This window comes from Enhydra lutris, unplaced genomic scaffold, assembly GCF_002288905.1.
Source record: "Enhydra lutris kenyoni isolate GAN:26980312 unplaced genomic scaffold, ASM228890v2 scaffoldscaffold2, whole genome shotgun sequence".
In the NCBI taxonomy this organism is placed as follows: Eukaryota; Metazoa; Chordata; class Mammalia; order Carnivora; family Mustelidae; genus Enhydra; species Enhydra lutris.
Genome location: NW_019154086.1, coordinates 54068050 through 54095791, shown reverse-complemented (window position 1 = coordinate 54095791; position 27742 = coordinate 54068050). Strand labels below are relative to the sequence as shown.

Sequence of the window (27742 nt, the reverse complement as noted above, 5' to 3'; positions counted from 1 at the left end):
CATAATAAAAGGGTCAATCCATCTGGAATATATAACAATTATAAACTTACATCTAAGAACCTGTGTGTGTGTGTGTGTGTGTGTGTGTATACTCCTAATAACAGAACCCTAAAATACATCAAACAGAACTAGCAGAATGAAGGGGGAAATAGATAATTTTATTAATATCTAATAATAGTTGGAGATTTCAATACCCCACTTTTAATGATGGATAGAATAACCACAGAGATCAAAAAGGAGATAGAAAATTTGAACAAAACTATAAACTAACTAGAACTAAAAGACATCTATGAGACTCTCAAAGGAGAATATACATCTTTCTCAAGTACACATGGAACACTCTCCTGACAGACCGTATGCTAGGTCATAAAAGCAACCTTAATAAATGCAAGAGGATTGAAATAATGCAATGGACTGTACAGTGAATGAAATTAAAGTCAATAACAGAAATTTGACAATTCATAAAAAGTGGATATTAAACAAAACATTCCTAAATAACCGATGATTGAAAGAAGAAATCACAAGAGAAATTAGAACATACTTCAAGTTAAATGAAAACAAAAACATAACATACCAAAACTCATTGGGTGCAGTTAAAGCAATGAATAGAGGAGATTTTATAACTATAAATATCCATATTAAAAAAAGGATTGATCTCAGGGTGCCTGGGTGGCTCAGTTGTTAAGCATCTGCCTTCAGCTCAGGTCATGATGCCAGGGCCCTGGGATCGAGCCCTGCATTGGGCTTCCTGATCATCAGGAAGCCTGCTTCTCTCTCTCCCACTCCCACTCCTTGTGTTCCCTCTCTTGCTGTGTCTCTCTGTCAAATTAAAAAAAAAAAAAAAAATCAATAACCTAACTTTCCACCTTAAGTATTAGGGCAAAGAAAACAAACTAAAGACAAAGAGAAGCAAGGAAATGCTAAAGACTAGAACCGAATGAATGAAATAGAGAATAGAAAAACAGACAATCAACAGAATGAAAAGTTCTTTCTTTGAAAAGATCAGTGAAGTTTAACTAGACTGACCAAGAAAAAAGATTAAAATTATTACATTCAGAAGTGAAACTGATAGCATTACTACTGACCTTACAAAATGAAAAGCGTTCATACTATGGACATTTTATGCCAACAAATTAGTTAACCTAAGTGAAATGGACAATTGTGACTAGAAAGTCATAAATCATTGCAACTGACTCAAGTAAGAATAAAAAATCTGAATAAACCTATAACAAGGAAAGAGATTGAATTAGCAATAAAAAAAATCTACCCACAAAGAAAAGCTCAGGCCCAGATGGCTTCAATGGTAAATTCTGCCAAATGTTTACAGTAGAATTAACATCAATCCTTCATAAAGTATTTCAAAAAATAGAGGAGGAGAGAATACTTCACAACTCAGTCCAAGAGGCCATTATTACTTTCATAACCAAGTCCAGACAAAGAACTTCACAAAAAACCTACAGGGCAATATTTAGGTTCACTGTGTCTATGTTCATTTTGTCTATGAATATAGACATAAAAATCCTCAACAAAACCAAAGTAATTTAGCGAAACAAATCCAGCAACATATAAAAACAATTTTAAAACAATTAAATGCCATGACTAGGTAAGATTTATACAAGGTTGATTGAACATATGAAAATCATTCAATGGGGGCTCCTGGGTGGCTCAGTGGGTTAAGCTTCTGCCTTCGCCTTGGGTCATGATCTCAGGGTCCTGGGATCCAGCCGGGCGTCGGGCTCTCTGCTCAGCAGGGAGCCTGTCCCCCCTACCCCACCCCGCATGCCTCTCTGCCTACTTGTGATCTCTCTGTCAAATAAATAGATACAATCTTTAAAAAAAAAAAAAAAATCATTCAATGTAATACACTATATTAGTAGAATAAAGGACAAAACCCACATGATCATCACAGTCAAAAAAGAAAAAAAAAAGTGACAATATCCAACATAAAAAAAACCAAAACCAAAACCAAAGTAGGACTAGCAGGGAATTTCTTTGACTTGATAAAGCTTACAGCTAACATACTTAATGGCAAGAGACTAATGCTTCCCCACCTTAGGTCAGGAACAAGACAAGAATGTCCTTTCTTGCCATTTCTATTCAACATTGTATTGAAGGTTCTGACTTCAATAGGGAAGGGAAAATAGGTAAGAAAAAGAAGTAAAAGACATTCAGATTAAAAATGAAATAAAACTATATTCACTGGCAGATGATATGGTTTTGTATTTGTAAAATTCTAAGGAAATCATTAGAAACCCATTAGAACTAATAAGTTCAGGAAGTTGCAGAATATATGATCAAAATACAAAAATCAATTATATTTTATACACTGACAGTGAACAATCCCAAAATTTAAAAAATGATTCACTTATAATAATATCAAAAAGAATAAAATACTTGGGAATAAATTTAACAAAAGAACTTTAAGATGAACACTGAAAGTTAATGTAGTTAAAAGAAACTAAAGAAGACAAGTGAAAAAAATCTCATGCTCATGGGTCAGAAGACTTGATATGGTTAAGATGGCAATATTCCCCATTCCCCAGGTTGATCTGCAGATTCAGTGCAATCCCTATCAAAATCCCAACTGGCATTTATTTATTTATTTATTCTTTTTTTTTTTTAAATTGAAAAGCAGATCCTAAAATTCATATGAAATGGAAGGTACCCAGAATAGTCAAAACAGTCTTGAAAAAGAACAAAACTGGATTAATTAGTCTGTTAGGGCTGCCATAACAAAATACTATAGACCTGGCAGCTTAAACAACATGAATCTATTTTCTCACGCTTCTGGAAGCTGGAAGTCCCAGATCATGGAATAGGCAAGGTGAATTTCTGGTGGGACCTATCTCATTGGCTTGCAGCCTTCTTATTGTGTCCTCACATGGCTTTCCCTCTATTCATGCACACTCTTGGTGGCTCTTCCTCTTATATGAATACCAGTCCTATTAGGGTAGGGCTCCGCCCTCACAACTCTGTCTTAGCTGGGGCTGCAATAACAAAATGCTATAGACAGGGTGACTGAAATGACAGAACTTTATTTCCTCATAGTTCTAGAGGCTGGAAGTCTGAGACTGGGATGACAGCTTTGGTGGGATTCTGGTGAGAACACTTCCTGGCCTTCTCATTGTGTTCTGACACAGCCGGGAAGGAAAGAGAGAGCCAGAGCCAGAGCCAGAGCTAGAGCCAGAGCCAGAGCCAGAGCCAGAGCAAGCTAACTCTCTGATATCTTCCTAGAAGGGCATTAATCCCATCATGAGAGTCCCACCCTCATTTACCTCATCTAAACCTAATTATCTCCCAGAGGCCCTACTCCAAATGTTGGGAGTTTGGGTTTCAACATGAATTTTGAGGGGAACAATTCAGTGCATAGCAACCTCATTAACCTTAATTTTCTCCTTAAGGTCCCTACCTCCAAATTAGTCACTTTGGGGGTTTAGGGCATTACATACCAATTTTAGGGGAATGCAATTCAGTCTGTACCATTGGAAGACTTGCACTTTTTGTTTTGATGTTTACTACAAAGCTGCAATAATGAAGGCAGTAGGTTTACTGATGTAGGTCTAGACAATACACGTTAATGAAATAGAATTGAGAGTCCAGAAATACAATCTTACACTTATCGGCCCTAATTTGATTTTTTACAAGGGTGCCAAAACAGTTACACAGGGAAAGAAGTCTTTTCACCAAATGGTACTGGAATAACTAAATGATCCATACAAAAGAATGAGTTTTGATTCCTACTTCAGGCCATATACAAATATTAAATCAAAATGGATCATAGACCCAAAGGTATGATCTTAAAGTATAAAACTTTCAGAAGAAACTGTAGCTATAAATCTTCATGACTTTTGGATTAGACAGTTGTTTCTTAGATATGACACCAAAAGCTCAAGTGACAAAAGAAAAAAGTAGATAAATTGGATTTCATCAAAATTAAACACTTTTATGGTTGATGGTGTCCATCAAGAAAGTGAAAAGACAACACATTGGATTGGGAGAAAGTATTTGCAGGTTATATATCTGATCAGGCATTTATATCCAGAACATATCAAGAACTCTTACAACTCAACAAGAAAAAGAAAAATAGCCCATTAAGAAAATGCACAAAGGATTCGAATATTCATTCCTCCAAAGAGGGTATACAAATGGCCAATAAGTGCAGTCAAAGATGTGCAATGTCTTCAGCTACTGGGGAAACATAAAACCACAACAAGATACCACTTTACAACCCCTGGGATGGCTGAAATAGACATTAACAAATGTTGAGGATATGGAGTAATGAAATCTCTCATAAATTCTGGTGGGGTTGTGAAATTATGAAAACTTTGAAGAATAGTTTGGCAGTTTCTCAAAATGTTAAACATAGTTACTGCATGACCCAGCAATTCCACTCCTAGGTTTTTATACAAGAGAATTGAAAGTGTGTGCTCACACAGATCCTTGCACTTGAAGGTTCTTAGCATTACTCATAAAGCCAAAAAGTGGAAACATCCTAAATGTTCATCAACTGGTGAATGGTGAGAAAAATGTATATTCACACAATGGAATATTATTCATCAATAGAAAGGAGTGAAGTACCAATACATGTTACAACATAGATGAACCTTGAAGCATTATCGTATGTGAAAAAAGCCCATCCCCAAAGAACGTATACTGTATGATTCTGCTTTTATGAAATGTCCAGAATAGGCAAATTCACAGAAGTCAAAAGTAAATTTGTTTCCAGGAGGAGGGAGGAATGAAAAGTTGACTGCTAATGGATTTGGGTAACTTTGGGCAGATGAAATGTTCTAAAAGTTGTGATAGTTGTACAGCTCAGGATATGCGAAAAAATTCTGAATTGTACACTTAAAGTGAGTTTTGTGATATGTGATTTATATTTCAATAAATTCTGTTTTAAAAAAAAAATGGCTTGGAGGGTGGAGTAGAGATTTCCAGCTGATAAGGAAGTTTCCTTTGCTGCTGGAGCTCAAACACCACAGGCCAGAACTCTATCTTCTCTCTTCCCAACTCTCCAGCTAAGTCCCTCACTGGAGTGGACAAATTGTGGCCTCCTTGGCTCTTAGGGTTGAATGTTTTTCCAACTTTGGGGCGGCTGCTGTGGTCAGGGACTTCCAAACAGTGCCCCACTGGGATGCTTTCACTTCCGGGAGTGCTGGGTGTAGGAAGTGGCCTGGAAGTCTCCAAATGGAGGGTGAGGGTGGGAGTGGGGGAGTTTCCCAAGCCCAGCCCCTCCTCCCTCCTCAAGGGACTAGAAAGGAGGGCAGCAAAGCACCATGTCCAAGCTTGTCCCACTCTCCTGAGTCTTTCTTGGCATTTGGGCATCCTGGTTCCTTGGAGCCCCATGGCCATGGTCCTGGACAGGGTGATGCGGGCCTCAGAGTGAGGAGTCTGGTGGCCCGCAGCAGCCACTGGCAAGAGTATGAAGTGGCTGCATTAAGGCTTGCTGCCCTACAGCTCTGTGTTGCCCTTTCCAGGTTGTGCTGCAGGAAGCCTCTTTCCGGGCTTAGGCCCACCATGTTCGGATGCATTGCTACAGTTACAGTGGGCTGCTCTTTTTTTTTTTTTTTTTTTTAAAGATTTTATTTATTTATTTGACAGAGAGAGAGAGAGATCACAAGTAGGCAGAGAGGCAGGCAGAAAGGAAGGGAAGCAGGCTCCCTGCTGAGCAGAGAGCCCGATGTGGGGCTCGATCCCAGGTCCCTGAGACCATGACCTGAGCTGAAGGCAGAGGCTTAACCCGCTGAGCCACCCAGGTGCCCCACAGTGGGCTGCTCTTAATGGCATGGGGTGAAAACTCCAGTGTTGCCCTAGCGACCTGGCTAGGGCTACTCTCCAGTGCCAAGGTTTTCGAGTGCTCTGGAAATCCCCCAGGTGCATTTCCCTCATACTAATAAGGAGCCAAAGACTGCTACTGGTTTTGCTGCATTTGGTTATGCACCTGATCTGAGTGTCCCTCCCCAAATCCAATTTGTGCTTATCACAGATGAGAAAGTTGTGATACATCCTTATGAAAACAAATAACTCCAGGGAAGTGATGAAGTTCAGGTTTACAGATGAGCCAAGGAAGAAACTGAGATCTGAATTTTAATGAAAAAATTGAAAAGTTCTTTGGTTTTAAAAAAAGATTTTATTGGGGCGCCTGGGTGGCTCAGTGGGTTAAGCCGCTGCCTTCGGCTCAGGTCATGATCTCAGGGTCCTGGGATCGAGTCCCGCATCGGGCTCTCTGCTTGGCAGGGAGCCTGCTTCCCTCCCTCTCTCTGCCTGCCTCTCTGTCTACTTGTGATCTCTCTCTGTCAAATAAATAAATAAAATCTTTAAAAAAAAAAAAGATTTTATTTATTTATTTGAGAGAGAGAGAGAGTGAGCATGAGAGAGAGCATGAACAGGGGGGAGGGGCAGAGGGAGAGGGAGAAACAGCCTTCCTTGCTGAGCAGGGAGCCCAATATGGGTCTGGATGTAGGACTGGATCCCAGGACCCTGGCACCATGATTAGAGCAAAGGCAGATGCTTAACCTACTGAGACACCCAGGTGCCCCATCCTTCGTTTTTTAAAGTGATAAAGCCACATTGGTTAGATTTCTTGATCTTTTGTAATACTATTAAAAAAACCCCACAAAATCCATAAAATGCACAGCGTAACTACAGAGTTCTATAAAACAACACAAGTCTTTTGAATAATGTCATATTTATTAAAAATATTTTAAGAGACTTTAAGTTCAGAATATTATATTCATATTTACTTGTAATTAGGAATCTGAGAGTAATAGTAAATATGTCTACTTAGCTTACTTTTTACATGAGAAGGCCTTAAAGCACATTAATCTAGAAAAAAGATGAAGGTAAATATAACAAAATGATTTTAAAATCGCATGTGTCTGTATGTGTGTGTTTTGTATGTGTTTTATTGATTTCTCCAATAAAATAAATCCACGTAAAGGGAAAAAAAAATGGAGACAAATATGGTTCCTTGAGAAAGAATGCTTTTAAAAGTACATTTTTTCCCCCCAGAGTGCCTGGGTGGCTCAGTCGGTTAAGTGTCTGCCTTTGGCTCACGTCATGGTCCCCAGGTCCTGGGAACAAAACCTGAGTGGGGTTCCCTGCTCAGCAGGAGTCTGCTTCTCACTCTCCCTCTGCCCTTCCCCCTCATGTCCTTTCTCTCTCAAATGAATAAATAAAATATTTTTTAGAAAAATAAAAGTACATTTTTTTCATTCATGGTTTCCTCTGATGTATTGCTTCAGAAAGAAGTTTATTTCAGATATTTGACTTAGTTTAACATAAATCCTCAATGTTTCAACATGTGTTTAAACTGTCACTATGCTTATTTGTGCAGTAATATAATGCAAGTCAGTTTAGTTCACAGCCTTTGAGCTTAGCACCCTTTTTCTTGACAGCACATTGAGTATCTGGGATTTGTGCAGCTAAAAGACAGTGGCAGCTCCATTCTTCCATACAAATAATCTATAGTTTCTGTCTTTTGTAAATAACTGTGCAACCATGGTTTAAGGTAAGGCTCTAGGCCCCTCCCACCCTCAGCTATTTTGTTTAGTTTAAAGCTCTTATCCCTTCCATGCTCTATATCAGAGCCCAACAATCTTAACACCTGTTTTTGTATGGCCCACAAAGTGAGATATGGCTTTACATTTTTATTTTATTTTATTTATTATTTATTTTCTTTTTAGGGGAGTGAGGGGCAGAGGGAGAAGCAAAGAAAGAATCTTAAGCAGGCTCCATGCCCAGCACAAGGCTGAATGTGGGGCTTGATGTCATGACCCTGAGATCATGACCTGAGCCGAAATCAAGAGTTGCATACTTAATGGACTGATCATCCAGGGCCCCTAGCTTTACGTTTTTAAACAAATAAAAAAAGGAGTAATATTTTATGACAGAAGAATATTTCATGACAATTCAAATTTCACTGTTTATTAATAGAATTTTACCGAAACATAGCCATGCTCATTTGTTTATGTATTACTTGGCTGCTTTCACACTGCAGTGGCAGAGCTGAATAGTTGCAGTGGAGACCGAATGGTCCACAAGGCCCAAACTATTTGCTATATAGCCTTTCACAGAAAGCTTTTGACCTCAGAACAATATTACAGCCAAATTTATCTTTCTAAAAAATGCATACCTACTAATATTAGCTTCCTGCTTAATACCCATTTCTCTTGAAATAAAAATATACAATTTTTTATAGGGATCCCATGTTCTGACAGTAGCCCACCACTCCGGCTTCATCTCAGTACATCTTCCTGGTTCTTAAGTGTTCTGCCTTTTTGTTTTGTTTTGTTTTGTTTTGTTTTTTTCCTGCACGAGATCTTCAGACTCAGTCTTTGTGCCTGCCTCTTTCCCACCCCTCAGTCTGAAGTGATACTCATTAATAAAACTAAGTCTAAGTCAGGTCCATTCCTTCACCTTCCTATAACGTCTTGTGCTTTTCCTTTGTCACATTCATTACACTTATAATTCTTTGTTCTATTTCTGTTCTTCTCATCTGAGTATAAACATCTTGAAGATAAGGACCATGTCTGTCTTGCTCATCGTTTTATGTTCAGTGACAAATGCAGTGTTTACTGTAGAGCTGGTTTGGCATACATCTTGATGTACTCACTGTCTTCTGGCACTCTGGCCATAGTGCCCTTTATTCTCAAAAGTGGACAGTAAGTTAAAGGGTTGTATTATAAATAGATGACGCTCAATAAATACTTTTTGACTCAATTTAGTAAAACCTCAATGATTTAGACTCCTGGTAATCATTACATTTAAGAAATGTGCCAGAAAACACAGGCTTTTAATTACAGAAAGAGCATTCAAGGTATGCCCTAAGTTCAATGTTCATTTGACTCAATTTCTTAAATCTCTACGTGCCGTGAGAACAAATGATTACCTTGAAACACTAAAGAATCCTCAATTGCCAAAAGAGTGCTATTTTCTGTGTATTTGAATTATTACAAAAACAAGTTGTAGGGACACCAGGGTGGTTCAGTTTGTTAAGCGTCTGCCTTCCACTCAGGTCATTATCCTGGGGTCCTGGGATCAAGTCCTGAATCAGGTTCCTTGCTCAGGAGGGAGCCTGCGTCTCCCTCTGCCTGTCCCTCCCACAGCTTGTGCGCGCTCTCTCTCTCTGACGAATAAATAAAATCCTTAAAAAAAATAAGAAAAAAGAAAAAACAAGATGTATATATAAGGTTATTACTTTTAACAGGCTTAAAATTTTTGTTAAAAGCTCAAATCTTAATATTGATCCTTTCATGTTCCTAGTGATATAATATTATTGGATTTAGGATTATTGATACAATACAGGCAGGATGAAAATGTTCTTTCAGTGAGATAATAATGGTCTCTCTTGCCAGTACATAGGGGCTTCTATGAAGCTAGCTCTTGATGCAAATTTAAGAGTACATTTGAGAGTGATTATTCTTTTTTTTTTTTCTTGAGAGAGAGAGAGAGAGAGAGAGAGAGAGAGAGTGAGTGCTAGTGGGCAGAGGAGCAGAGGGAGAGGGAGAGAGAAAACACCATACAGGCTCCATGTTCAGAATGGAGTGTGAAGTGGGACTCAATCTCACGACTCTGAGATCAAGACCTGAGTCAAAATCAAGAGTTGGACCTTGAATAAGCCACCCAGGTGCCCTGAGATAGTGATGAAAGAGTGATTATTTAAATCCAGGGCCTCTAAGAGCAGAAATCTGTACACGTTTAAAATTCTAAATGAGACAGAATGGCTTTCAGACTTACTCCCTAAGGGCAGAAGGAGGTACATGCGTCAGAATTAGGGATGAGATGATAAGAGGGGCTCTTCAGATGTATACAGACCCCTCCCTCTCCAAATTATGGTATCTGTCATTCTAGCTTCTATTTTGGGAATTGCTAATAGGAGAATGACAAAAGGGTGTCCTGTTCCTCAGGGGTGTTGGGGGGAAAATGGGTTTAAAACAGTTGATTGATTGTGTTAGTATATATAAAGAAGGAATATGTCAGTCTGAAGGGGGTTTGGCTGGACTTAGGCCAAGAACTTAGGACTTAGGACAGAAAAATAGAGTCACAGAGGCAGACTGTGATCACTAGACAATGTACAGAGATGAATCATCTGGCCACACCAACATCACAATTGGTCCTTGAAAACTGTCCCCTTTGCTCTGATTCCATGCTTATCATGCAAGTTTCTGATTACTAATACCTGGCTGCCAAGGTGTTGAGGCACCCAGTGTGGCAGAAGGAAAGACTTCGGATGATGAGAAAGGGCTGCTCCCCTATTGTCCGTGAGCGTATTTGCTACTGAGTGAGTATACGCCGTCTGTGAGTGTGGCTCCTTAACGTCAGCCACTCTGAGCGCGGCTTCAGGGGGCCAACAGTGCTGAGGCCGTTCTCCAAAAGGTGGTCAGTTGATGAAGTTAATGTCAAATTTTGAGACCTTTTGGAAGAGTGTCATCCATCCTTCTGTAGACTCCTCAGCCTTATCAAATCCCCTTACTTTTTCTTGGGCTTCTCCCCAATGATCACTTCTTTTTGAATTACTTGGAAATCTAGAAGTTTTCTAGTAGTGCTATAAATCTAGTAAGTGCAACATTCAAACCTACCTGGAAAAAATAAATGTAAAATTGCTAACTATTTTAGTTACATTTTCTGTAAAATAGCCTGGTAAGGGGGAAGTATTTGTATTCTTATGTTGTTCCCTCTTGTTTAACCTTTTTGATTAGTAGAACTCCTCCACCCTTTTTCCCTTGGTCGGTGAAGTGTATGTGTCCTACCTGGTCCCCCAAGCCAGAAACCTGGAGGTATCCTTGTTTCTTACCTCTTCTTTTCCAGCCATGTCGTGTTTTTCATGAAGCCCCTCATTATTTCTAGCTTGAACCATTACAGTAGTCTTCTAATGATCTCTTTTTAACACTGTAATCTGTCCCTTAGATTGTTACTACAGTGATAATAGTTTTAAAAGAGTGTCTCTCAAAAAACACAGTTTTGAACTTTTTACTTTTCTATGTGAAATTAGTAGGTGGCTTATTATATTTGAACAGTGTAAACCCCTTATTCTTTAGCATCGCTTGCAAGGCTCCTCATGCTCTGGCTGCTTCCCCCTTCCCCTTCTTTCCCTACCACCAGTGCTAGTCATATTGAGCTTGTTTTCCAGGCTGTTTCACTCCCTGTCACCCTTGTACTCGCCATGTATGTGCTCCTTGTACTTGCTCTGTCAGCAACATTCCACACTGCTATATGCTTCCTCCATTTTGAGCACCTTCTTCCCTTGATTTCCATGACACCATTCCTTCTGGACTTTGCTCTTACCTCCTGGTATTTCCCTCATTCTTTCTTGCTGGTGGCTCCTCTTCTACTCAGCCTTTGTGCACAAGGCTTTCTTGCGGCTTGGTGGGGGAAGGGTCAGGTCCTGTTTTCCCCCTTAAGCCTCCTAAATTTACTGTATATTCATGGTTTACTCTAGGGATTTTTATATTTAGCAAAGGTATACAAAATAATTTCCAGTACAGCTAATCCATATTTTTCTCATAGTAATTTGGTTATCATAGTAGAGTAAGGATATCTATCCACAGTTTCAGCCTTTGAGAACTACCATATCAAGTCAAAAGCACTAATTTTTAGACAGTGGACTCTAGCCCCCAGGTGTGCTCTCTACAGTTTGGAGTAGTATTCTCCAGTGTCGCTCTGGTCCTTCATTCTGCTGTTGCATAGATTTATTAGGTTTTAGCAACCCCCCCAAAAGGATATCCTTGCAGTTCATTGAGTAACATTTGATGTTGTCTATATATCTTACTAAATTAAATGGAATAACTAGGTAGAAATTGAGGCAAAGTGTGATTTTTCATTTAGAAGAAAATTTTAATTCGGGGAAATAAATTGAAATTGGTAGATGAGACTCTCAGTAGTGTTCATTACAGTCCAGGTCCCTGCCAGGAAATTATTCTGAAGAAAGTAAAAAATATTTTTAAAGGAAAGAACTATTGAGTAATGAAGATGTAAACTTTTCAGAGATGAATGATGTGCTGAGTGCTTATTGTAATTGCTCAACCTGAATAGCTTGCTCTTCCTGCTATTTCCTGGCATTCCATTTATAATACTCAAGAATTAATCTTTGAAAGTTGTAAAGGGTTAATGCACAAGTCTGCTGGAACTGCTACATCAATACTGAAGAAGCAGCATATGAAGAAGTAATAATGACATTGCCAGAGTTGAATAGAACGTGTTAGCATGGAGAAAAAATTTAACCCCTAATATATTTAATCTCTCAAATGAGATTGGAATGATATTGTGATAGGCATCTTACAAAGTTGAGCACAAGCAGATATTTTCATTGGCATTTTATTGTTTCTAATCTTGCGTGGAACCGAAGAAATTGAGATCTGTCCCTTTAATAAAACCCTGTTTACCTAGCCTCTTCTAGTGGGAGTGGCTTAGGAACCTGTAGAGTGAGGTGTAACTACCACTTCTGCATTCTGACCTGCAACCTTGGAAAGAGTGCTGGTACTACATAACAGGAAGTGACAAATAATGTGCTTTAAACTCAATAGAACATGTCTTTCATAAGGAGAAGCCTCTCAAAAACGAGAAGATTGAAGCAGTGATTTCACATAGTTGTCATTAAGTATTTGGAACTCTGCTGCAGATAAAGACTGCAGAATACTTAGAATACAAAGCTTTCTGGGCCAGAAATTGATCTTCTGACTTGAGTCTTATCTGATTGCTACTTGGTTCATCTTTATTTTGTTAAAGTACTCTGCCGGCTGAACCCAGGAGACCCTCCATTGTTTGTAGGTAGGTGGTCTGCCTTTGTTTAAAATTCAGGTTGTTTTTTGAAACAACCTAATTCAGATAATTATTATTATTCAGAGAATTATGAATATCAGTCTGTGTATATGTTTTAATGTTTAAATATTCAGCATGACTACAAATAACCACATTTTTTGTGACTTCTGACCAACTTTGTAGAAAAAGTTATTTTTTTTTGTTTTTTATTTTTAATTTTTTTCAGATTTGTTTAAAAGATTTTATTTATTTATTTGTCAGAGAGAGAGCACAAGCAGGCAGAGTGGCAGGCAGAGGTAGAGAGAGAAGCAGGCTCCCTGCTGGACAAGGAGCCCAATGTGGGACTCAATCCCAGGACCCTGGGATTATAACCTGAGCCGAAGGCAGCAGCTTAACCGACTGGGCCACCCAGGCGTCCCTAGAAAAAGTTATTTTTAACAAATTAGCAGATCTGTAAGATGGTGAATTTAAGATGGTAAAAAAAAAAGATGATTAAATGAATTCTATTTTGTTTTCCATTAACTTATATATATGTACATACTTTATACCTTTATATAAAATAGTAAGTATATACTTTTATATTTGTATATAAAAATACACTTTATATATGAACTAATAGATTAAAAAAAGTGTATTAACCTATTTACTGTTAACTTCCTGATAGTATTTGATAATATATTTTAAAATTGCATTTTTGTTGTTACTATTTTACGTCTACATTTCGTGTCTTTCACTCTTGGAAAGCTGTCTGAATATTTATCATTAGTTTATCTACTTCCTTTAGTCTGTTTGGAATACTTTGATTTTTATTATTCCAGAGAAGTTTTTGTAAAAGGTTAATCTTCCATAAGTATATTGAAATTTTCTTGTTTCTCTTAATAAAGTTAACCATCCATTTATGACACTAAAAGTATTTCAAAGGTAGTGTCTTTGAAAGATGAGTTATTAGTATGAGCTAATTGCTATTCACAAATGGCTTTTCTGGTGTGGAAGTCAGAAAAGAAATGTGTGGGGGTATCTTTAGGATGAAGGACAGTGGTTCCTTAACTTTCTCTGCTACTAGTTATCCTTTTTATTTTTTCTTTCATGGACACTAATCTTCAAAAGACTTTGCCCACCAAACAAGTGGTGTATACTAAATAATAAAATGTTAGAACATTATTGTTTGTTAGACACACATTATTTACAATGAGAGTTTCTTATCAGCCTTAGATAACTCCTCAAAGCTAATGTAATTCAGACCCAGAGAGCCCTGACAATTACTTAGCTTGAATAACTTTATTTTAGGTAACTGTTTGGATATTTTTGATTTTTTAAAGTACTGATAATATCTGAATTTTCTTCAACTGCTCTTGTGGAAACCCAGTAGTCTGGGTATGGCAAATTGAAAACTGGTGGTCTAAAGTGTAGAAATTTTGTTCTTGTCTCTTTGAGGTTCCATGAAATATACTGAAGGTCATCTAGTGTAATGTAACAAAGATTCCATAGCCACCAGAAAGGGAGAAGAAACGAGGAGAAAGAAAATAAAGAAGTGGCAATTGTCAAGGGAAATATCAGGGAGGAATTTAAGGCATATGTATGTTTAGGCCTCATTAAATCTACGTGTCTTTATTTTCTGACTTCAAATCTGACTTAATTTTTTTGACTTAAGTTTTTTACTCCAGTTAGGTGAATAAACTGTTAACTGACTTCTGAACAAGTATTACCTGGGGCATCTGGATGGCTTAGTCAGTTAGGTGGCCAACTCTTGATTTGGGCTCAGGTCATGATCTCAGGGTCCTGGGATCAAGCCTTGCCTTGGGGGTCCATGATTCCTCAAGCAGAATTTTCTGCTTGAGGATTCTCTCTTTCCCTTTCCTTATGCCTCTCCCCCCCACCCACATGAGTGTGTGTGCTTGCTTTCTCTAAAATAAAAATAAATAAACCTAAAAGAAAAAAAAAAGCAAGGATTACCTATGTTCTTTATGTATGTATTCTGTATTTGTATTTCCTCATTTTTCCATTTTCCCCATTCATGTCCTTCCTTCAGCTCTGCTGAAGACCCTTCTCCAGTGTGTAGCCTTATCTAATACAAATATTACATGTAAATGCACAGTAATATTTCTTGCATTTAGACTTTTATAATATGTTGATTCTACTAGTACTTTAGTACTTAATAAATTATAGCCCATTATATTTAACTTAAAAAGTCTCTCATGTTTCTTCAACTATATTTAAGTTGTTTGAGAGCAAGGAGCTTAACTTATACATTATTTTTTTTATTATTATGTTCAATTAGCCTATACAGTACGTCATTAGTTTAGATGTAGTGTTCAATGATTCATTAGTTGTGTATAATACCCAGTGCTCATCACCACACGTGTCCTCCTTAATACCCATCACCTGTTTACCCCATCCCCCCACCCCCCTCCCTTCTGTAACCCTCAGTTTGGTTCCCAGAGTCCAGAGTCTCTCATGGTTTGTCTTCCTCTCTGATTTCTTCCCATTCACTTTTCCTTCCTTTCCCCTGTGTTCCTCCATGCTATTCCTTATGTTCCACATATGAGTGAAACCATATGATAATTGTCTTTTTCTGCTTAACTTATTTCACTTAGCATAATCCCCTCCAGTTCCATCCATGTCGATGCAAAATGGTAGGAATCCATCCTTTATGATGGCTGAGTAATATTCCATTGTATATATGAACCACACCTTCTTTATCCATTCATCTGTTGAAGGACATCTCAGCTCCTTCCAGAGTTTGGCTATTGTGGACATTGCTGCTATGAACATTGGGGTGCATGTGCCCCTCCTTTTCACTACATCTGTATCTTTGGGGTAAATACCTAGTAGTGCAATTGCTGGCTCATAGGATAGCTCTATTTTTAATGTCTTGAAGAACCTCCATACTGTTCTCCAGAGTGGCTGTACCAGCTTGCATTTCCACCAACAGTGCAAGAGTGTTCCTTTTTCTCCACATCCTCACCAACATTTGTTTTTTCCCATCTTACTAATTTTTGCCATTCTAACTGGTGTAAATAAATCTTTTTTAAAGATTTATTTATTTGAGAGAAAGTCAAGGTTAAGAGAATGAGTGAGGGGAGGGGCAGAGGGAGAAGCAGACTCCCTGTGGAGCAGGGAGCCCGATGTAGGACTCTCTCCCAGGACCCTGGGATCACAACCGGAGCCAAAGGCAGACGCTTAACCAACTGAGCCACCCAGGCACCCTCATTATGGTTTTGATTTGTATTTCCCTGATGGCTAGAGATGTTGAACATTTTTTCACGTGTCTGTTAGCCATTTGTATGTCTTCTTTGGAGAAGTGTCTGTTCATGTCTTCTGCCCATTTCTTGACTGGATTATTTGTGTTTTGGGTGTTGAGTTTGAGAAGTTCTTTATAGATCTTGGATACCAGCCCTTTATCTGTAATGTCACTTGCAGAGTATCATCTCCTATTCTGTGGGTTTCCTCTTAGTTCTGTTGACTGTTTACTTTGCTGTGGAGAAGCTTTTTATCTTGATGAAGTCTGAAAAGTCCATTTTTGCTTTCTTGTACATTACTTTTGCCCTCCTTAGCCATCTAGTGCAGTGATACATGTTTGGTAGGTTCTAAATAAATATTTGTTGGATGAATGAGAGAGAGGAAGAATCTTGCCAACAGTTGCCTCAGGTGTTATGTTGCCTCCCTTTACCTTGCTTAATCATGTAATTATATTAGACCTAAAATATTTCTAAAAATCAGACCATTGGTTATCATACTATTACTGTTTTTGTTTTGCTATGTAATGTACGAGTTTTTGGTATTAGATGATTTTAACTCCGATATGATACCTACAAAGAACAAGTTGGATTTTGTTAAAAGTAAATCAGAGAAAATACTCTGAATTCTAGCCTGTTGCCTTTTATATTTGAGGAAAATATAACTTAAAGTTTACTGATATATCAGTTTTTTGTTTTTTTTTTTAAGATTTTATTTATTTATTTGACAGAGCACAAGCAGGGGGAGCAGCAGGCAGAGAGAAGGAGAGGGGAAGGAGAAGCAGGCTACTTGCTGAGCAAAGAGCCCAGTGCAGGGCTGGATCCCAGGACCTTGGGATTATGACCTGAGCCAAAGGCAGATGCTCAGCTGAGCTACCCAGGCACCCCTGATATATAAGGTTTTTAAAATGATTGAAATATTCAGATACATTACGGATTAAGAAGATGATTCTGAATTGAAGATTAGAACTCTGAGTGTTGATCCAGTGGTCACAGCAGAGGGGTTGGATTATAGAATTTAAATTTCACATTGGTGAATGCCTGATATTGTGAACAAACTATTCTACGAAAAGGCCATTTTAAACATCTTACTTCCCATTTACAGTAGTTATTATGTTACACACTTTAAAATCAGCATTTTATCAACTCCCACTATCAACCCTGTCGGATAAGTTTTGTTGACACATTTTTTTTACAGATACAGAAAACTGACATCTAGAAAGGTCAAATAACTACCAAAGTTACACATTTAGAATCTGCACAACAGATCATTTTGACTTCAGAATTCATGTTTTGAATCACTGTGTTATCCTAGCCTATCTTTTCCAATACTCAGTGTAATTTTTCTGTCCTTTTAGAGCTTGACCAGACAGGAATTCTGGCAGCTGCTCCAGCAGAACTATGGCAATGAGCTAGGCTTAAATGCTGAAGAGATGGAAAACTTGTCTCTGTCGATCGAGGATAATGCACAGCCCAGGTAGAGCAAAATGTTTTGAAATTTCACGATTTATTAATCATGAATTCAAGCAGAATTATTTTAGACTTTCCTAATTTAGAATTTCTATTAATTCATCATTGGGTAGAATTTGCCTCTTTGTTCTCTGTAGTGGAATGCAGTGAAAGGTGAGGACAGTGAGTAGTAGTGCTAAATTGGTAAGCAAATACAGGACATATAAGGAAATGTCAATTTTGTAACTGTGTCATCTAGGATTTACTTAAAGTGTGGTTTTAGTAAAGCTTTTTCTTAAGGATCTGGAGAAGTAAGTACCTAGTGACATCTCTGATCTTATAGATAACAATAAAATAAATTAGCTGGTAGATACTTTGAGGAATACAAAGATAATAAGATGTTTCCTCGAGAAAACCCTAGTGTGGTGTTTGACATGTAGTTGGTACTCAACAAATATTGAGTGCGTTAATGAAAGGGACTGATGGTACTGTGGGGAATGCAAATAATTATAATACGAGGTTGAAAATAATAAAGGCCAAGAGCAGCAATAGATAATGTGATAAAGAAATTCAGAGATGAGAGAGATCATTTTTGACTGGTAGGTATCCACTGGGAAGAGTGGACATTTTTATTAGCCTGTGCAAATAAAAGTACATTTTGTCCAATGGTGATTGAGGTCATAGCAGTAAAAACAACTAGGGATAATACATTAAAATTCTATAGTAGACATTATAAGTGAAAGAAGCAAGTGAAAGGAGCAAGTCACCAAAGACCACATATCGTATGATTCCGTTTATATGAGATGGAATCCAGAATGAGTAGAGCCATAGGGACGGAAAGATTAGTAGTTGCCAGAGGCTAGGAGGAAGGGGGAATGGGGAGTGATTGCTAATGGGTACAGGATTTCTTTTTGGGGATGAACATGTTCTAAAACAAGATAGTGGTGATCATGATTGTGCAACTCTGTAACCACTGTATTGTACACTTTAAATGGGTGAATTTTATGGTACGTGAATTATATCTTAATAAAACTCTTACTTAAACATTCTATAGCAAATAAATCTATAATAAATATAGTAATAATAATAAATAAATAAATAATAAATAAATAAATAAATAATAAATAAATAAATATGATAAATATAGAAAGCTTTCAGAAGTCCACCATGTACACAATTTTTCCTTTATTTAGGTAGCTTTCTAGTTATGCTGATCCTCTTTATACCATTTCAGCTCAGCATCAATATTTTAGTCTTTTTTTAATGTGGTTGCACATGCATATTTTATTAGTTTTCTGTAAAGTTAAAAATTTCCATTGTACTACTCTTCTTGTAAAGTTTACTAGTCTCTCTTAGGTCTTGGAAACAATTGACATAATGCAGAGATCCTTGGATTATGATGGAGAAGATCTGGGTTCTAGTCTGGACTTGGTCACCAAGTAGCTGCACAACCTCAAACCAATCTCCTCGTCTTTCTGATCCTCACTTTATTCACTTCTGAAATTAGGCAGTTCAACTCGATGAGCTCTAGGGTCCCTGCCAACTCGAGGAGTTTCTAGTCTTTAAAGAAGAAGAGACTGAATATTTTTTAGCAGATTCTTCATATCCTCTAAGGTCCAGCTTTTTGAAGTCACCAGAGAGGTTGCTGTTGTCTTCTGGTGATTGAGTGCTTTCTTAGAGAATTTGTAGCCAGATCCTCATCCCCCTTCTCCTTTTCCCTTTCTTCCCACTTCCTGAAAGAAGTGTATCTGTCTCAAACCTTTATTTCCTCAGCTATTCCATCTTCATCTTCATTTTCATTTTCTCCATCATTATCCCTCCTTTTTCCTTTCTGTATTTCTCTGCAGTTCACTCCCATCCTTAAAATCCTCACATGCAGATACTCATTTGCTGGGCTAGTCTCCAAGGGGCCATTTTTCTTGTTGGGTCCCCTCAGCCCTGCCATTTTGCCTGGCCAAGAGTGACTTGGTGGCAGATCTAAGTGTTATTTGGGTGGGGTAAAATAGGGGTGTTCCTCAGGATGACATGGCTGAAGATGTTAGGCTGCCACTTTATTTTAGAAGAGCTTTAAGTCTCTATGTAAGCAAAGATTACATTGGAATAATTGCTTAGTAAGTTTGAGACCTAGACATTAGATCAGTTGTACTCCTTTTATGTTTCATAGATTTTCCTTTCTTTATGCTCTTCCCTAAGAGAGGAAAAGTAGGTCTCAGCACATTTGTTAGAGTCATGTTCCTAGGGCCTTATGAAAGTTGTTCCTTAAACTTTATTCTTAGGAATGAGAAGAGCAAGAAGAAGGTGGGCATGGACTGATTGATGGGGTCTGTGCTCAGATATCAGGAGCTCCCCCTTCTGGGAGGGACTCACCACCTCAGCTGGAACTTAATCGGAAGGAGATCTGAAACTGCCTTCTGGAGTTGACTGGCATCCAACTCAGACCCCTGCCCTGCACCTTTCAAAGCTTTGTGGTGGTTCATGACTGAAATTTAAACAAGCTATAATATTCATTGTATTAACTGTTGTTACAGCCGCTCGTACTTGGTTAATTTTTTAATGGTTTCTGAAATTTATAAAATCCCATGTGAGCATATTTTGTTTTCAGAAATAAAGTCAATCTGCATGTGATTTAAGAAGATGGCCTTGTTATAAGTAGGGCTTATTTGTAACATTACAAACACCCATTTGTTGTCAAAATGCTTTATAATAGCAAAGGACCTCAGTGGGGAGACTGAATCACTTATTTGTGTGGAATTGACCTTGATTATATTCTATAATGATGTGTTTCTTACAGAAGTCCAGGAAGAAGTAGCTTGGATGACTGTGGGGAGAGAGATGAAAAATTTTCCAAGTCCATCAGTTTTACCCGAGAATCAGTTAATCGGGTTTCAGAAGCAGAGTCAATTGATGGAAATCCACCAAAAGTTAGTGCATGATATCCCTTTTAAAATATATCTGATGCTGCCGTGTGTTAATCATAATGCAAGATCAAATAAAAATATACTGTACAAAATGTTTAAAAATTTAAGATGTCAGGCTGCTCCTTTGTCTTAGGAGAAAGGTTTTAAGTCTATAAGTAGCAGAGCTTATAAGGGAATAATGTGTGGTTTTGTTCAGAGCTGGATATGGTGCAGAACTACTAGACAGTTTCCTGAGCATTAGTCTCTAAGGGGGATAGATATCATTAAAAATATAATAAGGTAGAGTAATTTGTAGTTAGCAGATTTTTCAGATTAAGTGGTAGGAAAAATCTCTTTTGAAAGGGAAGATGAGAACCCTGTGCCACATGCTTGAATAACAGGAGGTGCTTCTTAAGTTGACTATGAAAGCAGGCACATCAGGTTAATTCATGTTACTTAGTTTCTTCTTTTATTTTTTCAACTATCATTATAAGCCCATTGCTTTTTTTTTTTTAATTTCAATGAATTTCTATCATTTTAGTCATTATTTATTTTTTTAAATGCTCATTTTGTCTCCTCTGCCAATGGGAGCCCCTTCAGGTTGGCTGCTTTTTTTTCTTTTTTAAAGATTTTATTTATTTGACACAGAGAGAGAGATCACAAGTAGGCAGAGAGGCAGGCAGGGGAGGGGGGGGTACAGGCTCCCCGCTGAGCCAGAGACCCCATTGTGGGGCTTGATCCCAGAACTCTGAGATCATGACCTGAGCCGAAGGCAGAAGCTTAACCCACTGAGCCACCCAGGTGCCCCTGCTTTGTTTTTTTTTTGAAATGATCAGTAATCTTTGATGGCTTCCTTTCTTTCTATCACAATAATGTGACCTAGGCACACTGTACACTTACTGTCCCAGACTCAGTATCAGCCATTTTCCTAATGGGCCACAGTTCTTCATGAAGGATGGTATTTGGAGACCACATTCTGAGTGCTGAGAGTGCTCCTATGGTAGGGTTTTCGTTCTGCTGATTGGGGATGCAAGTCTGGGCTGCACCTGAATTTCTTGGTTTAAAGCAGAGTGTTGCTTTCAAATCCTGCCTCTGCCACTCGCTACCTGAATGCCTTTAAAGAAGTCAACTTAATTACTTCACATTTCTATGCTTTTGTTTTCTCAGTTATAAGATGAAGACAGTAATACCCCCATAGGGTTTTTAAATAAGGATTAAATGAAGTAATATATGTGAAAGTGCTTTGAACGATCCCTAATACACATTAAGTATTCAATAACCATAAGCTATTATTTCAAGGTGAATCTGCATGTAGCCAGCAAGGGCCTTTTTCTATCTTCTCACTTGGAGCCAACCAGCATCTGTGAATAAGTGTCAGGAAAACATTGAAACAGAGTATGTAGAGTCCATCAAGTTACCAGCTCGCTTCCGGCAACTGTCATGCATCTATCCCAGTCTGAATTTGTACTGTGGATTTCTTGCAAAACTATTCATCTAGAGACCCTTAGGAACTTACTACTGATATATGGGAGGTGATTCTGGGTGCTAATCTCTTTATATGTTCTCACTGAGAAAACCAAACCACTCAATTTTAGGGAGGTAACAGGATAGGACATTTCTTGCAATCTCCTGATCCTTTTACAAAAGCCTGACTTTGAGGACTGGATTCTCAAAACTACTACTCTTGAGTCTTTCTTACTACCTACTGCCTTGATATTGTCTTCTGTACCTGCTCTTAGAATAGTTAATCCTTTGGTTCTTGCTTCTAGTTTTGTCCCTAAAGGATGTCATATTTCCTTTAAGGAAAGAGAGTGGAATATAGAGGAAGGCATTAATGTTTTAAGATTGACCATACATTCATTGATGTTTTGTATAGATGTTTTCAGGTTATAGAAACAAGTAATATGAAAGTTCACTCCTTTTTCTTTCTTTTTTTTTTTTTTTAAAGATTTTATTTATTTATTTGACAGAGAGAGACACAGGAAGAGGAACACAAGCAGGGGGAGTGGGAGAGAGGGAAGCAGGCTTCCTGCTGAGTAGGGGGTCTGATGCAGGGCTTGATCCCAGGACCTGAGCCCAAGGCAGATGCTTTAAGGACTTAGCCACCCAGGCACCCCCAACTCCTTTTTTTTCGTTCAAGAACAGTGTAATGAGATTCTCAGAGGTCAAAAAATATCATATGTCACTTACTTTGTGTCATTTTTACTTCCTAGAAAGTTGGAAATAACAAAAAGTGAAAAATAATATTTTTAAAACATTTTAAGATGAATTATAACTTTTTAAAGTTATAAAATTAATATTCTTTGAAAAATCCAGGAAATACAGAAAAGACTACAAAGAAATAAAAATTGTGCAGCTGCCAACCACTCAAAAATTGTGACTGTTACTTTTCCTGAAAGTATCTGTCCATATTCTTTATAATAGGAGCCATATCTTAATTATAAACAACAGGAGAAATATGTATGGAAGGTAACTCTATTTAGCATCTGCTGAAGAGGTTCTGGGTCAGCTAGTAAGCATGTTGCTTTGTAGTGTGGAACTCCCAAATAAATCAAGTCTCAATTTTGGCAGTGATCTCTGCTTAAAGAATCAGTCTTTTGACTAGGGTCAGTCCTTTGACTAGGTTAAACCCAATTATAATAGAATCCTACTTGAATAATAACATAGCAATAGCATTCAGACTTTAATGCCTAACATTAAATTTATTATGGAAATGATGTGTCTTGATTAAATCACCCCAGAAAGTACAGATAGTATCATATATTGAATATCTTTTAATGCCCAATTCCTTAATCCCTTAACAGCAAAGCCAACTGTGTTCTTTCAAGTTTGCTATGAAATTAATGTTTCCTATTAATCCAATCTCCTCTACTGTACTCTTATGTGACTCTTATCTTTCTATTTTCTTTCCCTTTCCCCTGTTACTGGTCTTGAGAATGGGGGAGTTCTCTTCCTTGAGATGATGGGGCAGGAATACCTGGGGGGTCTGGGGACACTAATTGGATTTGATTCCTTGCCTACCCCAAAGAAACTGCTCTTCCATTATTTTTGTCCTCTGCTCCCCTTTCCCTTCTGCTTAAGTGATTCACATGATGTTAACTGTGAGTTCTTTTTATATGATGTTCTTCATAAGTTTATTGTTCATTAATACGTAAGTATATTATAAGATAATATATTACTATTTATCAATATTTTATGGACTATATTGGAAATGTGATGTAAAAATAACATATTTTCCAAAGAGCTGCATTTCAAAGCATTTTTGTTTTTAAAAATTCCTCCTTAAAATCTAAGCCAATAATCTATTTTTTAAATTGGATTATTTGCCTTTTAGGGGCTAGAGAAAGAGGAACCCCAAAATGAGAAACAGATGAAAAAGAGTTCTTTACTAACTTCAGAAAAGAGATTAAGCAGAGTGCCGTCAAAATCACTGGACTTGAATAAAAATGAATATCTTTCTCTGGATAAAAGCAGCACTTCAGATTCTGTTGATGAAGGTAGAGAATTTCTTATAAATTTTAATAAAATTTGTTGTGTCTTTTAATGTTTATGTTTGTATTGGGTGAGTACAGAATGAGGATTTAGTTGTATTAGACACATTCTCACTCTATAAAGAACCAAAAGAAAGGTGGAAGTTAATAGAAAATAGGAGAAAGAAGTAGCTAGGTCTCACCCATCTCCACTTTTCAGAAGCTCGGAATTTGGAGATCTCCATCACATGTAACTTTTAGAATTCCAGGCCTTGAGTCAATGAAGATGACGCAGTAGCAACGGAAAAGCAAATCTAAGTAAAAACCTGCATAGTGTTCCAGACACCATAATTGTACTTTCCTTTCACTACTGACAAAAAAGAAAAAAGGAAGGAAAAAAAGAGAGAGAGATACAAAAGTAGAGAATTGTTTAAAAGAAACTTCATAAGAAATCATGGTCTCTCTGCCTTCTCTAAGTTAATAGCTGGGGCTTATCATACTAATTAAGTGGGCATTTTAAGGAACCTTTTTGTTTGTTTGTTTGTTTTTAAACTGTTAGATTGTTGACATCTGAAGTCCATGAAGTGGGGAGACATGGGGAAAGATACAGAAGAGTGACTACTTTCCAATTTCAGGAAAGAGAACAATGCCAGTGGATTTTGCTCTATCCGTTTTCTGTCCAGCAATGCTCAGGATATTAACAATGGGGACATTGTAGTGGTTTGGATCTGTGGGATATGATTGCCTTTGCTAGTCCAGGTACTGCTCAGATGAGACTTGGTGTGGGAACCCCTGAAGCTTTTATTATAGTGAAAACCAAATCCATGAAGACCAAAACTAAATCCAAGTCAAATCTAAAATCAAATCCAAATCTAAAAGCAAACCAAAACCAAATCTATGAAAACCAAATCTGAATCAATTTTGGTTTGGGAACACTGTATCAAGGATCTTTAATGAAAACTAAATCTATTGCTTTTAAATACATAAATAAAAATTCAGTAGTTCCTAAAAATCACAGAATGCATTAAGAAGACAGTTGTTGAGTTCTTTTGAAAAGATAGTTGAGAGTTTTTTTTAAAAAAAGATTCAGCTCCATGAATGAGAAGACTATCTTAGTGTCCTTACCATTCATGCTTTGGTATGCAGCCGTGTGAATTAGTAATCTCCTTGGCTGAACCTCTGACTTTAGGAAGATCTACTCTGGCACCCAGTGGCCAGATAGGTAAGTGACGCCAAAACAGGGATTTATCTTCCTCCTCTCTTATCTGCTCTTTCGTAAGAATGGTCCTTAAAAAGAAGTTTCCTTATTGATCCTATTAGATTAACATTAACGATAAGCTTTGTAAAGGATAATACTAAATCTCATATAAGATGCATTCATATCTAGAAATTAAGATTAACAGTACCGTAGTTGCTGCATTGCATGTGAGCCCTGATCCCATTTCCTCCCTTACTGGCATCCCTTTAAAGACTGGTTTTACAGTAGTAAGACCTTACATGTAACATTGGGCCTTCTTTTGTGGAGGTTTTCTTTAAGGTGCATGGGATGGCTTCTTTCTTATTAGATTATCATTACATAATAAATCAAGTACTTGTATTGTTTTCACTAAGCAGATTCCAAAATCTCAGGCTTATCAGACATATTAAAATGCATATTATAATGAATCTTTTTTTTTTATTTTCTGGAAGTTGTGAGATTATGAAGACACTTGAAATCAGTGATCTGAGGAAAATAAGAAAGGTCCAAAGAAGTAAACCATCGCAGGAAATTTGTCTGTGGATTTAGAGGGAGTTAGGTAGATGGCAGATTATTTTAAACCCAACATCATTTTATTTAAAATGATAGTATTTTGATCTACCCTTGTGAGCATTCTGCCTGAGAAAATGAGAGGATTTCCTTTTTTCCTCTTTTCTGCCACCTAGAGATTGTAATCTTTGGGAGGGGGGCACTGGACCATTTTGAAGTAGAGACTCCCTCTAGGCTCATGTATCCCTGAGTGGAATCTGCAGAGCAGAGCATCATGGAATATCTCACGGAGGGACCGGAAACAACTAGTTCAGTCCCTTTGATGTAGAGTTTAATTGAAGCCCATATCTGGAAACTTAGCCTAGAATCTGCTTTGACTGGCTTCTTTTTTAAATGTTCTTACTCTGTGGTAGGCAGCTTAGAACCCACCAAGATTGAAGGGTGCCTTTTTGGGGATATTTCTGTCCTTCTGGACATGTGTTCTGGGCTGCCAGCTCCGGAACAAAATGCTAAGCATTGTGTTTTAATCTGTTAAACCATAGATGAACTTAAAAATTTGACATGTAATACTTCACAGAATAAGAGGTAGAACCGTCTTTATCTGGAATGTTGTTGCTGATAACCTTTCTTCAGCTTATTAACTACATTTCCAGTTTTGGGTAGGGGTTCAGAGCCTATGAGAAGGTGCTAGGGGTTTCCTGGTAGGTGAAGATGAGTTGACACAATGTATCCATATCTACAAGTATAAGGAATTTATGGCCATGTTTTCGGTCATGATAATATTTCTGTTGCTGTTAGGATTTACTTCTTCACCTGCCCTGCTCTCTCATGTCATGGATAGTCTGTGAAACCTCTGCCCCAGGAGGTAGAGCCTTAGGTGGAAGCTGACAAGCTGGCTGATGGCGTGAGACCCTTGGGCTGTGTCATGACAGAGTTAAGTTTAATTGTATATAGCTAGGATTAGAACGTGTGACAGGATTCCCTAACCAAAGTCACATATGTTGAGAATGGAAGCTAAGTCAGGCAAAGCTTAGGCTAGGGGAGGGGCACATTAGAATAGCAAAATTAGAATCCATGACCTATAGCTGACAGAATAGGATGAACTGGAAAGTCAAGCAAAGAAAAGCAGGAATCAAATATCACGTGATGCTTATTGATTACGAAAGGTGAGGACAAGTAGACCTCTGGAGAAAGCTGAGAAAAAGCCGTGAAAATAGTCTAGCACATCAGGGAAGCCGCCATGAGACTAAACCAGGTAACCCTGACATAGTTATTTGAGTCAGGTTTTTGAGCAACACTCTCAAATTGAACTTGGGTTTTCAGATGCAAAGAAAGCCCTCAATTTGAGTCTAGAAGACAGCCGGTCACCAGTTTTTAGAAGATAGAAGATATAACAAATTGTGTGTTCTTAGATACTCAAACTCCAATCATCTGCTGTTCTTGCATATCTATCTTGTACATTTTTCGTGAACCCTTTAAACATTATCAACATATGTTTTATTCCTTTATGCCTGTATCCTTCTCATATTTATTTGTCTGTCTCACTCTTCCCATCATTTCCACTGGCCACTTTCAAACTGATAGGTTTGAATATTTTCAATTCAAGAAATATTTCTTCTTTATTGGAAATAGTAACCTACTACCAGGTTGAGTGGTGTTCCTTTCCCTATTTGATACACTACTTCCTAGCTTCATAGTTACAGCAATATTATTGGTGATGTTACTTGGACAGGAGGCTTTAAAGTACTGTGTATGTCATAAATAAATAATCCCAGGTGGAAATAGTTTATTTCATGTCCTTACTTCTTTGAATTAATTTACATACAAAGGTATTAATTTCTAGCAGTAGTACCACGAATTCTATTTTGTCAGTCATAATACAGAACAATTTATCTAATAATGGAGTTTAAGTGAAATATGAAAATATGTTAAAATGGCTATATGAGTGTAATTTTCTTTCCTTCATGAATGGAACAAGAAACTTACTTTTGAAAAATTGCAGTTTGAGAACTCATTAGAGAAATGAATGCTTCTAGGGCTGAGGTGGTGAATACACAAAATGAGGCTGGAGTTTTCTCTGGGGCCAGAAATAAAGAAATGTTAAAAAAAAAAAAAAGTAGGGGCGCCTGGGTGGCTCAGTGGGTTAAGCCGCTGCCTTCAGCTCAGGTCATGATCCCAGGTCCT

At 37.7% G+C, this 27742-nt stretch overlaps 1 protein-coding gene across 1 annotated transcript in view; it reads left to right on the top strand.

Annotated features, from left to right (window-relative positions):
* Positions 1-27742, top strand: part of LOC111150891 (GRAM domain containing 1C) — a 90413-nt gene that overhangs the window by 37417 nt on the left and 25254 nt on the right. Inside the window, exons 7-10 of the mRNA XM_022508574.1 lie at positions 17354-17472; positions 20236-20365; positions 22382-22384; positions 23676-23838. Of these exons, the coding sequence (XP_022364282.1) occupies positions 17354-17472; positions 20236-20365; positions 22382-22384; positions 23676-23838 (415 nt within the window). The remainder of the gene's footprint in view (positions 1-17353; positions 17473-20235; positions 20366-22381; positions 22385-23675; positions 23839-27742) is intronic.